Source organism: Drosophila biarmipes, chromosome 3R (assembly GCF_025231255.1).
Source record: "Drosophila biarmipes strain raj3 chromosome 3R, RU_DBia_V1.1, whole genome shotgun sequence".
In the NCBI taxonomy this organism is placed as follows: Eukaryota; Metazoa; Arthropoda; class Insecta; order Diptera; family Drosophilidae; genus Drosophila; species Drosophila biarmipes.
This window is the reverse complement of record NC_066616.1, coordinates 16,270,693-16,285,239: the sequence shown is the minus strand read 5'-3', so window position 1 is coordinate 16,285,239 and position 14,547 is coordinate 16,270,693. Positions and strand designations below refer to the sequence as shown.

Genomic DNA, 14,547 nt, shown 5'->3' with positions numbered 1-14,547 from the left:
AAAACTTTTTAAGCTAAAACCATATAACTCATAAAAAATTACATGCTAAATTATTACGAAATTGGACTTTAAAGTGCACAATCAAAAAGTCTGCTAGAGAGAAGCTTGTTATTTATGGACAATGGAATTGCCTCCGAGAAATGTGTTTTTCTCTGATTGATTCGCGCAGGTATTTTTGTACTCGACAATTACAATTTGCCATATTTAATTGGCCAAGGCCAGAGGCGTAGACCAAAGACCAGAAATGGAATCACTTGGTGTGGGATTATGTAAGTACAGAGGATGGCCCACACTTGCCCAAAGGCATTCACTAAGGATAATTACCGTGATAGTGAATGCGTAATATAGTGGGGGATTTAATCAAATGCGAATAGGGGATGTTTTAGTAAGTTAATTCATCAGTTAACTTAATGTTTTTTTTTAATATAATCAAATATTTCTCTTTGAGTTTCACAATTGTTTAGATTTTTATAATCCAAAAAATGAAAAAATAGTAAAAGCCCCCTACTGCAAAAATCAACTACACCTATGTGCCAGAAAAATAAGAAATCTCCAAATATTGCCCCCAAATGTATGCTGTACCCGAAATAAAAAGAAGCTCGCCCAAAGATGCCGCAGCAATGGCAAGGAAATCAAAATGGCCGCCCGGAAAAAATACGATATTGTGCACAATAGACATCCGTCTATATGTATATGCACACATCTCTATTTATACATCGAGATATATATTTTTCTGCCGGCTCTCCTGCTGCGTGGAGAACAAAGCGATGAGGAAATCAAAGTATGAAGAAATACCTGCGAAAAGTTTAATTTCATAGCAACGCCCCAGCGGAAGCAGCACGAGCCACCACCACAGCAGCAGAGGCAGCACCACCACCAACACAGCACCACCCCACCACCGGAGGGGGAACAAAGGATCCTTGTCCATAGCAGGGGGAAGGGCGGGGGCTGGACGATGATTATGATGTTGATTCCTTATTGAATACCTGCCCTTTGATTGACGACATGCCTTGTTACATCTGCCAATTTTCGCTTTTCCTTGCAGCATCCTCGAGGAGCAACTTAAAGAAGCTGAAAAACAAAACCTAAACACCGCCATTGCCTTAAATCTCGGATTCGAGTATAATAAGAGGAGCGAGATACAGCGAGCTTACTAGTCGACGAATTTAGCCTCAAAGGTGCCGCCCTGGATAGTCAACTTTCTGGAGTAGCGAACAACCCGAAACCCCAAACCAATGACCACACGCCTCGCCACCCAGCGCCAGTTCATCCTCTCGACGCGCTCCGCCATCGCGAATGCCACGGAGGAGGACTCCGCGGAGGAGCAGCACCTGACCGTCGAGGTGGAGAGCCCCGCCAGCGGCACCGTTGCGGCCAGCACCACCAATAGCACCGCCTCGCCACCGCATGCCGAGCAGTTCGAGTTCTGCACGGAGGATGGAGTCGTGGTCTCGGCTACCCTGGAGGATGTCATGACACAGGTGGGTGCATCTTAATAATTATTTTTATTATTTTATTAGATCTTTATATAATTTTGTATTTTATTTTCTCACGAATTCTGGTTTTATTTCCTTTCTTTTTAATAAGTGAACATATAGTAGTTTTTAAAAAACCTATTGTAATAACTATGTTAAATCTAACAGAAAATATCATATTAACATAGACTACCCTTAATTTAACTATTAACGTTGTAACTATTTAAATTAACTTGTGGTTTATAGCCTTGACTAACTGGAAACTCCATTGATTTACCAAGAAACATTTTTTTTAATAAACACAAACCTTACCTTATCATCCTCCCTTGATAAACAGGTAAAACTTCTACCCTTTTTGCAGAACTGCCAGCTCTTGCAGAAGAAACTAGACGACGACGACGGGGACTCCACGGGAGCAGGAGCAACGGGTGCTGACCAGCTGGAGGTGATCCGTGTCGTGCTGCCCATGGACGCCGACGACTCGAGCAGCGATGCCCACCTGCATGGGCACGTGGTGAACAGCAGCAGCGACACCATCGGCACCATTACCACAACGGAGGCCAACGGCACCACCGTGACCCACTCGATACCCATCCACAGCATGGCCGACCTGGCCTCCATCAAGGATGGCGTGGACCTGGCCCAGCAGGTGGCCAGCGGACAGGTGACCGTGGTGCAGGCCACCGAGGACGATGATGGAACGCCGTACATCACTGTGACGGGTGAGTCTCGTAATATAGGTTATTAAGCACGAAATATTCGGTGGATTAAAGTATAGAATTTTAAAAATATGGAGCTTTACAGTGGAATATCTTAAGACGGGCCATCATAATATGTTGTTTTAATTTACTTAGGTACAATAATTATTCTAGTATTCATATTTCATAACCTTAACCATAACAGCTCATAAAAATCCATTCATAACTAAAATGTATCAAGGGCTTTCTTAGAAACTAGTTTTATATAAAAACTAAGAACAATTTCTTCTAAAAAAACAAAATACACCCTATAAAAATCCATTCATAACTAAAATCTATTAATAGCTTTCTTAGAACTTAATCTTATCTTACAATCAAGAACCAATAACACTTAAAAAATCAAAAAACAACAAATACAAAAAACAAAATGGGATTAATATTAAATCTTATTCGGCGAATAACATACCTACTCATTAGGGTTTCATTGGAAATAGTTTTTTTATTTGCTCACATATAGCCTAAAAAACAAAATTTTCATTTTAAAGGCCTCTTCTTTAATTGGGAGGCGAAAGATCTTTAAAAAATATCAATTAAATAGGGCTTAAAAAACCCGAACTTATCAGCTTTCGTAGCGCTGCTCATTGCCAAAATTCCCTTATTGAAATGTGTGCGAAATCTGATGGATTAATATCAATCGCGATGGCACGTTGTTAATAAGCGCAAAAACTGCAAGTCCGCAAAAAACGTGCCTTGCCGATTTATTCCAGTTGAGAGCGGAAAAACCCCGCTTTCGGAAAGGTCCTGAGCCGCAACAGAAACTCCTGGCTGTGATTCCATGGGCGGCACTTGCAGTGGGCGGGAATCAAAGCGGAAACCAGCAAACGGGAAACAACAAACAGCAAAAGTCGCGGCTTTGTAAACAAACATAATGACAGGATCAACATGTCCCAGGGGGAAGGAGCAGCGAGGCGGGTGGCGGGCGGAGGGCAGGGATTCACCCGAAAACAAGGACCAGCTTAAAATCCGGCGTATTTTAAACGTTGGCCTGATATCACAATTAAAGCGACTTAATTTGTAAAATGAAGCGGTGGTGCCAGGCTGAATGAAAGGATGGTTGGGTGGCTAGGCAGATGGATGGATGGATGGCACGCACCCCGCGGAGGATAGAGAGATACAGATACTACCTGTCCAGGGACACACGACACGGATCCGTCCGAGCCACGTGCAAGGCGAAGAGCAACAAAGAGGCAAAGTGCAGCTGGGAAGTTGAGGCGATACAGGCGACACACTGCGAGTGATACCTATGCGTATGCCCCCTGCCCATCGCACACACAATTATTATCATCCACTCGAGCGCCGCACAATGAATTAATCGAGATTACACTTCGCCGCGAAACTATCTCTGTATCCAGCCATCCATCTATAACAAACGCGGACCTCGGCAAGGGTCGCTTCAATGTTTGCCATCGTACTTGATTTTATTAGCACAAATTACCACCACCAGGACACGCAGGAGGGCCAGCATCCGAATGGCAACATCGGGTAATCACAACAAATTGAGAGGGCTTCGCACGGTGCCTGATCCCGGCCTGAGGAAGGGAGGGGTTGCACAATGGGTGGGGGTGGCCCTTAGTGCTTAGTGCTCACGTGGATGAGTCGACGACTCGCTAATAACCGCCCGCTGTCAACTAATACCTCGTCCTCGTGGAAGGGCTCACGAACTCCACCACTGCGAGAAATCGTAACATATATAAATCAATGAAATATATAGGATTTACTTAGGTCAGGGAACTTATGAAAACTTTTCAACTTTTTTAAGGATTCTTAAGGATGCTTTTCTTCAAGCAACCCTAATATTTTTACAAAAAATTGTTCGATTTTGTATTTATCATTTCAAAAATATTTTACTACTTTATATCATACAAATTTAAAAATGTCATTATATAAAAAAGTAAACTATCTCAATTTATTGGCTTTATTTAGAGCAATTTTATAATAATTTTAACCTCATTTTTCGAGGAAATTGTTACTTTTATAAATTCTAAAGTGTTTGTTTCAAAAAGAAACATTTTTCCCAAAACCGAATGCTAATATTATAATAATATGCTTATATCATTTTTTTTTAGTTGATCTGAGTATTGTTACAAAGTACATGAGTACTCAAACAACACAACCCATTAAAAAAATCAACTACGACGTCAAAATCTATATTCCATTTTAAATATTTGCAAAATCTTTTCTCGCAGTGCACTGATTGCCAATCAAAATTGATGCGGAATCCCTTTCATATGTTGTGCGGAAGGGTATTAGAGCTTCGTTCCGGTTGTGGGTGTTCAGCGGGCTGGCGGCTTGGGCGGGGTGTGCTCACGTCATATTTCACCTTCCTCGAATATGTTGTATTGTATTTTTTAATTGATATGGATTTACCGGGTGCTCATCGAATCGTTGAGGCAGAAGACGACGAGCTTAACATTTAATAACGCCTGCAACTAAAAATAGAAAAACATAAAAAATCCAACGCGGGAATCCGTACCAGTTGGAGTGGTTGGTGGGTCGGGGATGGCCAGGATAGCTGGGAGGAGGATGTGGGTGGTGGTTGCCAAGTTCCTTTCAAGCCGCCAGCTAGTTAGGGAACACTTGCATATGCTGGGCTTCTTTTAATTGTGCCAACAAAAAGCCATTTGTCCCCGGCCGGCAATCAAGATAATCGCAAATTTATTCGTCAAAGGCGAGTCGCAGTTCATAATTCTCGCAGAGTGCTATCTCGTTGTGGCAATCGCAGCAAGTGAAGCTCTACAAAGGACTCACCTCTGACCCTACAATCCAGTGCCGCCCAATCCCACTGAAGCTCATCCCCTGCCAGTGACCGGCTCACAAAAAGGTTAATTGTTTGTTGACGTTGTAGATTCAGGATAAGCCTGCTCTCGCCCTTCCCTTGGTCCTGCACTTGTCTGTTATCGTGATCCTGGCAATTTGTGCGGAACTTAGCTCCCAGGTTTTCCATGTGGAGTGGAGCTGGGAATTTGCGCAAGTGGCGCACAAAAGTGGATAGTGCAATAAGCCTTTTGAACCCAAAATATTTGAAACACCATTCATGGGTCTGCTCTATCGTGATTGTTGAACTTTTTATTATGGGTTCCAAAATTGATTTCAATTCAGACTAACTTTGCACAGATAATGGGATCAATAAGGTCAATAGAAATAACCTTTATATTATTTTTGAAAGAGCTGACAATTTTTTTTAGAGTGCGTTCTTTAAATTAGTTGGTAAAGACCCAGTTTTTATAGTACAAAGTAGTTATAAGAAGTTTACTATTTTCCATAAGCTAAAAATATCTTAAATCTAATCCTCTGTCACCATGATGTAAGCTATACAAAATCAAAAAGTTCCCATGGTAAAAATTTTCATTTTTGGTTTTTTAATTGGTCTCAAATTGAGACAAACTGTGCACAAACAAGCAAATTCGTTGTAAATATTCTCCATATCATTTTTCTTTCAATCTTTTATATAGTGTTTTAATTTTTTTAATGAAATAGTATCCTAAATCTCAGTTTTTATTAAAAATAAAATATTTTAAGTGTTGTCTGCTGTTTTTGAAGATACATAAAGTTCATTCTCCAAAATCTAGTTGAGCTGATTTCTTCATCTCACTTTATCTTCAATGAGTTAAAGGTTCAATCTCGGTCCATTCCAAACGCAATTACCAAAGCAAAACAGATTTTGCCAAAGTCATTGAGAGCCAGAATGTTTCGGTGAGAATGCGGTCCACTTGAAAGAACCTCAAAAGATCCCTAGCCTGGCAGTGTTGAATCGTCCCAAGCCCTCGCCAACTTAAAGGGACAATTTGCATTGCAACCTGCCCCGCCTGCGGGCTCTCCGGCCATCATCCGGCACTTCCCATCCACAAATTGCCGAGTTGGCCCCAAGGGGCACCTGTTAATATTTACAGTTTGCAGTGGCGTGTCAAAGGGAAAATTCTGGGGTCAGGGGGTTCACAGCCCGCAGGTCTGACCGCAGCAACTTCAGGAGCCAAACACACTCGCACACACACAAGGACCTGCTTCCCGGAGCCAAATTAATATCTGAAATATGTGGTGACCAGCAGGAAGCTGCCGAAAAAAACGAGGAGAAAAACCCAAGATGAGAAATACTGGCCTGACCACGGGGGAGCAAAATGGAAAAATTCCACGCATGGCATGCCATTCCGGCTGCTTTGCCAGCTCGCCATCCACTCCACGTCTACTCCTGCCAGGGCGTCCCACTCAAAGAACCATCCCTGCACCACCATCCGCCACCCACACCTTCCGCACTTCATCATCGGCCATGGTAACTCCCACATCGCCATCCCCGTGCCGAAGGGATGGCAGCAAGCGATTTGGTTGGCCAGGATACATCCCTCAGCATCCTGATCCCGGGGGTTGTTCGGCGGCGGTGCGAGCGAGAGGGCCACACGGTGGGAGCGAGACGGAGAGGCTGCCTAGCAACCGGTGAGGAGTGGGATTGGCCAGGCGGCAACGTTGCCTTGACGCCGTCGTCCTGTTGCCATCCTGCTCGCAGGGCCAGCATCCCAGGAGCACTCCGTGGAACCCCCACCACGACCACCACTTGTGCAGATCCCAGAAAATGCGACTTTGAGCCCGGAATTAGCCAGCACACCGCTTGAAATGGGACAGAGAGATGGGTCGTGGAGCGGGGGGGATGGAAAAAAGTGCCACCTCGAGGGTCTGGGTTGGATTACCCGCTACGGGCATACGGATCATAATAGCAACCACCCACCACCCGGCAGCCACCCGGCCACCCCACCGCCGAGGCAGCAGCCGCCGCCGTTGTTGTAATTTAATTCGTTGCTGCGCCGCCGTCGTCGTGAGTTCGCCATCATCATTATTTTCGGAGGCATATTGCTAGGATAACATTTGATTTTGGATTCAGTTGTAATTCTACCGTTCGCAGGCACTGGTTGCTCCGTTTCCACGCCATCCAGCGTCCAGCATCCATCCGGCCATCGCAACCCAGCAAATACCACCCACCGTCGAAGGGAGAGCAGCTCTGAGTGGAGCGTTGCCTGGTCGAGGATTTCACTTTCGCTTTCTGAACCAGTTGGCCAGTTGCCCGAAGCAACCGGGCGTCTTCTCCACTTACATCACAGAGCTCGGGCGCTTTCGATTCGCATATCCTTGGACTTGCATCCTGGCTTGGAAACTACGGTCTACGATCTGGAAAACTGCAACTTTGGATTATTATCCCTGAAATCTTGGAGTTTGGATTTCTTACTATAGGATTTTTATCTTCGAAGCTGCTCATTTGAATACGGAAACTCTGATTATGATATGGTTATATCTTTGGATTAAAACTATCCTGGAACGTTGGAACTTTTGACTCCGATATATATTACTAGATTCTTATTATTGGAACTTTTAAAACATCATTAAACTCTGAACTTAGTTCCTGAATTTAATAATGAAAAGTCTTTGTTAAAAGAAAGGATCAATACCAACGAAAGAATTTCTAACTAAAAGGTCATCTTTGAATGAGTTATAAAGGAAATTTTTTATTAGGGCTTGAATCATTATCATAAAAACATAGTTATTGGGGTTCCCAAAAACCTTCAATCGTAAAAGGCGAAAATGTATTGGCTGGCATATTCAAGCGAGATCCATTTAAGACACCTCCCGCTCAATGTGGACGAAATGATATACGGAATCATCTGAGAACCGCTGCCACCTCCACCCGGACTAGGGACAACCCATTTCAGCAGCCTACGCTCCACTTCCGGCCAAACGAATGCATTCGCGGTACGGCTTTGACTGCCAGACGCGCCACCACCATCACCACCAACAGCAGCAGCTCCAGCACCACCACCAGCAGCAGCATCAGCAGCACCACCACCTCCACCACCCAGCGCCATCCTGCACCCTCCCGCTGCAGTCGCCGCCAACGCCGCCAGTGATCAGCCCCACCACCGCTGCGGCCGTGGCCTACTCAAACCTCCTGGAGAAGTGCCGCTGCAAGCAATCCGTGGCCACCAGTTCCGCTCCAGCACCACCACCCGCCCAGCTCCAGCTGCAGCTGCACCACCACCATCACCACCACCACCACCAGACCTTTGTGGCCAGCGCCAGTGCAACCAGCTACAGCAACTGCTCGGGGCTTGGCTTGGGCTCGAGATCGGGATCGGGAAGTGGCAGTGGATCTGTCGGAGCAGGTGCAGCCTCGTCGTCGGCGAACTCCTCTTGTGCCGCCGCCAGTAACCTCTCGGGTGGATCCTCCAGCACCACCATGTACCACCATCACCATCGACGCCACAACAACTTGTCCTACTGCGGTGGTAAATATCTTGCCCATCTCCTCCTCCTCCTTCAATCCCATCGATTTCCATTCAAACTTTGAGCTTTGAATACGGTATCTGAAGCACCTGTTCGCCAGGATGGGTGTATGTGCTCTGATTGATTGTGTGTGGCCAGGAAAGTGTCAAGTGTCCTTTCCCATTTGGGTGAACTGCACAAAGTGAATGGGCGGATGGAGGACTTGAGACTGTTGATTAAATCAAGAGTATTTATAGCTATGTTGGTGTGTTCACAGTTTGCGGTTCAATTAAGTAAACTCTCAGCAGTGAAAATGTTATGACTACAAGTCGGTTGATATGTGGCTATTATATCACAACGCTTTTGTAGCAAACTATTATTAAAAACTGACACACATTAATTATGGTTTTAAAAAAGAAGTCGAACCAATCAGTATTTCAAAACATCAGGAGTTATGAAATGGATTTCAAAAGCATTTGGTTTCAATTAGGATTACACATCAAATAAATAAATTATTTTCTTGGCTTACTTTTGTAAAAATATCTATATACCTTTAGACATCGACATATAGAACATTTAAGAAGGCTCCCAATTATCCCTAATATATTTCTTTAGGGATTTTCAAAAAAATTAACCAAGACATATGGCACAGGAAACTGCTTTTAAATTTTGACTTTAGTTTTATTTCTGGAGGAAACATTACCGTCGGAAAAAATTAGTTTATTCTCATTACCGACGGCTTTTCTTCGTATTAGTTAAAACTTCCTGAATATACCAGATTATAGTTTCAACTAGATTTAATTTAGTTTAACTTGTTAACTGGTTTCATAAGTCCACCTAAATTAACCTAAATTTTTTCGTTTTCCTTACAGTTTCGGGCCAGGAGCAGAACTACCAAGTGCAATATGTGGACTCGGAGCTGTACCACAGCAACTCCAGCCAGACGCAAATGTAAGTGGACCGGCAGGAGCCGGATGAATGGATAAATACCCGGAGTTCGACCATTACCTTACCCCCCGCATTGCCCATTTCAGGACCTATCCGTTCTGCCCGGTGGGCGATTACCAGGGCAACGGCCAGACGGCCTACTACTCGACCACGGGTCAGTACGGAGCCACCTCGTCGGCCGGCGGCTCCTCGAACGGAGCCCACTCCACGACGCTGCCGTACCTGGTGCCCGTGGAGGAAGGCATCCTGCTCAACGGCTCCGCACACTCGCTGTCGCAGTCACAGTCGCAGGCGCACGGACGCGATTCGCCGCACAGCCTGACGGTGAGTAGCAGGGATTGGGAGCGGGATGCGGACCGGGTGAACGGAACTAATCGCCACTGGGTGCAGGAGGTCGCGTACATCCAGGAGGCGCAGAGCACGCCCCAGACGCCCACCTCGACGACCACGACCCACTCGGCCAGCGGCGGCAGCCTGGGGACGGGCGGCGGAGGCGCCTCCCCGGACTCCGACCAGAGTGCGCTCGGCAGCAGCAACAAGATTGCCTCGGCAACGGTGAGTGCATCCCCATGGCTACCAGAGACAGCATCCCCCAACAATACACCCCCTATGTTCGTACCTCTCTCTCTAACAGATCAAGTGGCTGTCGCGCAACTATGAGACGGCGGACGGGGTGAGCCTGCCCAGGAGCACGCTGTACAACCATTACATGCAGCACTGCAGCGAGCACAAGCTGGAGCCCGTGAATGCGGCCAGCTTCGGCAAGCTGATACGTTCCGTGTTCTCCGGACTGCGCACACGTCGCCTGGGCACGCGCGGCAACTCCAAGTACCACTATTATGGCATCCGTATCAAGCCCGGCTCGCTGCTGAACAGCCAGTCGATGGACGACAAGCAGATGCTGGCCGCCGGCTACGGTGGCCCCGCAGATGGATCCGGAGCCGGCGGACCCGGCGGTGGGCCCATGGTCAGCGTGACCAGCAGCACGGCCGGGCAGTTGGGCGGCTCGAATGGACTGGGCGGTGGCCAGGGACAGCGGCACGGCGGCGGCAGCAAGAAGCACACCTTCAAGCCGGAGACCTACGAGGCCTGCATTCAGGTAGGAATATCTATTTTTTAATAAAAACTGTTTAACTTAAACTAAATTTAATGGTAGATGAAGTGCAGTTAAAGAAACTTTTGATAATCTTAAAATGTTGCTCCAAAAAATATGGCAAATGTTTTTAACTAATGAAAAATTAAAAATAAAGGGATATAAACATTTTTTTTGTAGAAATTGGTATTAAATATAGGTATTTTTTCTATATATTCTAAAAAATAATATATTTCAAAATAAAAGAAGGTAAATGTTAAGGTAAAGTAAAAAAAATTGTTAAATGAAACTTATATTAGTATAATAGTATTAATAATATATTGTAAATATTTTCCGAGCTTTTATAAATTTTCTTTTAATTTAAGTCAGTGATGAAAGCCACAAACCTAATAAAACGAAACCAGGGCCAAGGGCCATTCCTTAAAGACTACATAATTTTTGAAATAGACATTTGAAACCTAAACCCTATATTGATTGATTTTTCTCTTTCCGTTTCCAGTACATTGGTGATGGTACCAGTGCCCTGCCCTCGTTTCCGACCATCGAGCTGAACCACAGTTTCAACAGCGAACTGACCCTGGAGGACGTGGACACATTCCGGGCCCTGTACCGCGAGCACTGCGAGTCCTTCCTGGACGCCGTGCTCAACCTGGAGTTCAACACCGTGGAGTTCCTGCTCCGCGACTTCTGGCGGGCCAGCGACAACAACAACCTGGACGAGTGCGAGGAGGAGAAGTACTTGAGCAAGACGAAGCTGTATCTGTTGTGCCACTGCGCAGAAGTGCAGAAGTTCGTGCGAGAGGTGGGTGCTGCGGACCGGTAGCCAATGGTAGCCGGGGGTCACATTCCGGGTGCCATTCCATTCCGGGTTTCAACAACTTTTACAGGTTTCATTCAGTAATGAAACCCATTAGGCAACTTTTCCCCGAAGTTGAAATTTAGTTTTCTATGAATTCATTTACCAATTATAGCTACTTATCTTGCTGAAGTTTTATTTCTACTCTTTCCTTCTAACATTTTTGGTTAACTTTTCTCATCACTTTAAGTATAGGGCTTACTATTTTCAATTAAACCAGTAAACTCTTTTAGATCATTGTATATTAAATCTATGTAACTATAAATAAGTGCAACTTTTAATATTACATTAGTAATATATGTTTATTATTTCCAAAGTCTGTTTTATATTAATTCATTGTGTTCTCTTCTTGACCAGGTGGACTATCAGTTCTACCAGAACACCGTTGATGTCATCATACCGGACGTGCTCCGCTCCATTCCGAACGCCCTGACCCAGGCCATCCGTAACTTCGCCAAGAACCTGGAGATCTGGCTGTGCGAGAGCATGCTGGGCGTGCCGGAGCAGCTGGCCCAGATCAAGACCAGCGCCGTCTCGGCCTTCTGCCAAACGCTGCGGCGCTACACATCGCTGAATCACCTGGCCCAGGCCGCTCGAGCCGTGCTCCAGAATGGTGCCCAGATCTCCCAGATGCTCAGCGATCTCAATCGCGTGGATTTCCACAATGTTCAGGTGGGTTTCCAGTGATGATACTGATAGAAGAAGATGGATGAAGCGCTGTTACCTCTTACCAAATACTCCTTGAATATAACTAACTGAACTGTTTACCCCTTAGGAACAAGCCGCCTGGGTGAGCCAGTGTGCCCCCGCCGTGGTGCAGCGTCTAGAGAGCGACTTCAAGGCGGCGCTGCAGCAGCAGAGCTCCCTGGAGCAGTGGGCCAGCTGGCTGCAACTGGTGGTGGAGTCCGCCATGGAGGAGTACAACGGCAAGCCCACCTATGCCAGGGCAGCCCGTCAGTTCCTGCTCAAGTGGAGCTTCTACAGCTCGATGATCATCCGGGACCTGACCCTGCGATCCGCCTCCAGCTTCGGCAGCTTCCATCTCATCCGCCTGCTTTTCGATGAGTACATGTTCTACCTGGTGGAGCACAAGATAGCCGAGGCCCAGGACAAAACAGCCATTGCGGTTATCTGTGAAAGGATGGTAATTAAACAGCAACCATGGTAAACTAGATCGTTTTTTAACAGATTTTAAATTTATATCCGTAGAAAAAGGACATGGACTTTGAGTTCGAGTGCCAGTTCGCCTACATCACCAGCGACACGGAGCAGCAGACGACGCCCAGCTCGGCCAGCAGTGGCGGCGACGTGGGCAACGAGGCCAAGCGACTGAAGCAGGAATGAGGCCCCGAGACTCGGAGGTGGCTGCGGCTGCAGTGGCTGGCACTGAGCGGAGTATTCGTAGTGTATATGTAACCAGTAATCAGTCGTTGTCCCCATCAGTGTGCACCCCAGCCCCTGTCGTCACCAGTCGTTCAGCTCTGCATTTACTAGTGGATCCGTGTTGTGTATCCGTAATCCGTACCGTATCCGTGTGCTAGTTTTAGCCCTAAGTTCGCGCACAAGCAGCGTATACAGTCGAAATTTTAGTGGTTAGTTTTAGGCAGGTTCCGAACTCACATGCAGTGAAGGCTTTCTTGGACGGTAGATTCTATTTTTTTTATTTTTCGTAGCTCACATGCATGTTCTGATATCTAAAGAGTCATACGTACGTTGCTTAAATATATTCTCCAGATGAGTTTATTAGGAATAAATAACTTGAGATTATTTTCATTTGTATCCTACATACAACAACCATTTTCAAGATCCCCTACTGACCGCCCAAGAAAGCCCTCACTGGGACCTTTCGAGTATTGGACTGCCCCCGCATCGAAGTGAAGAGCCGTCCAGAAAGCAAGCAAGTGGAAAGCCAGCTCGGCAGCAGCGTCTGGCCTTGTCTGCCCCGATCTGTATTCGTAGGATACGCTTTAGTTTAAGTACATGTGCATTAATAATTGTAATCAACTGTCTACTATTACGATGGGTTCGGCGGTGGCATCAGTTTTGTCTGGTTTCAACAAACGATCTTGTATATCATAGCGCACGGCGCACCCACACCCCACACACACACCTAGTCTTAACACCCGCACGCGCACTCAGAGGATTAGTCGGGGGGTCAATAGGTTATAGCGAGGGAACACAGCTCACAACGAACAGCTTGCTCAAATTGAAAAGGAACCACAGGCCTTAAATGTGCAAAGATCAACACTCAATTTTGAAACAATACAATTTACCATACCTAATATTTAATTATAAATGATATATATATAAAGATACATAAATGTATATGTATATTTTAACTACAAGGAATCATTTTATTACGAGACATGTATTTTAACAGAGAGGCGCTCATCGGAGTATTTTACGCCACTTTGGGTACGAGAGGTACCAAGCAGCAAAACGTTTTTTTAAGTCAACCAACTAGCGTTAGTCAACCGAAAGGGGTTCTAGTCCTAAAGCACACATCTGAACTAAATGCTCTGTCTGGCACAAGAAATCGACGATAATAACTCGTATTCCCTTCGCGGGGACTGGTTCTGCTCAAATGCAAAATGCAAATGCTTAACTAGCATCTAAGTTCTATTGGTTGTTGAAAAGTAAAAGTAAAGCGAAAACTGAAAATTTTAAAATGTCAAAACTATTTATGTATGTGAAATAAAAACTGTCAAAGAAATAATAAAGCAGTGTTTTATTGGCCACAGTAATTCTAATTTTAGGTATTCCCTTTCCATTTCCAAAAACTGAAGTATTCACAAGTGAGGACTTGGATTCAAACAGAGTCCTTCAAGACAATCTAAATAAAGTTAGGTAAACTAAAACTTATATTCACTCTTAAATGGATCCTACGGATTCGTAGCACACATAGAAAAATTACCTCAAAATATTTACATGAATAAGATATTAAAAATTCAAACATAGTTTAGTAAGGCCTTATTGAAAAAAAAATAAATAAACTGAAAACTGATATTCAATATCAAATGGAAAATTTCCTTAAATTACTTAGCACTAAATTATTATTACATAATTTTGATATAAAAAAAAGAGCTGTAACAAAATGGAATCAAAAAGGTTGGATTATCTTATTCATAGAACCTTTTGCCAAATATTCGATGGTAATTAGGTTAGTTGATGTTC

At 45.0% G+C, this 14,547-nt stretch overlaps 1 protein-coding gene across 6 annotated transcripts; it reads left to right on the top strand.

The window, feature by feature from the left end:
* Positions 1-1,050: 1,050 nt before the first annotated feature.
* Positions 1,051-14,093, top strand: LOC108031924 (DNA-binding protein RFX2). Of its 6 annotated transcripts, none has more exons than XM_044095481.2 (10): positions 1,051-1,481; positions 1,837-2,197; positions 9,349-9,427; positions 9,511-9,748; positions 9,815-9,979; positions 10,059-10,523; positions 11,017-11,319; positions 11,731-12,045; positions 12,149-12,517; positions 12,583-14,093. In XM_044095481.2, exons 1-10 carry the CDS (start codon positions 1,236-1,238, stop codon positions 12,715-12,717), a joined length of 2,676 nt encoding a protein of 891 aa, XP_043951416.1. In that variant the 5' UTR covers positions 1,051-1,235; the 3' UTR covers positions 12,718-14,093. The 6 variants fall into 6 exon arrangements, with proteins under 6 accessions (XP_043951416.1, XP_043951414.1, XP_043951411.1 ...); XM_044095479.2 differs by having other exon boundaries at positions 1,813-2,197; XM_044095476.2 differs by having other exon boundaries at positions 9,511-9,979.
* Positions 14,094-14,547: the final 454 nt, after the last annotated feature.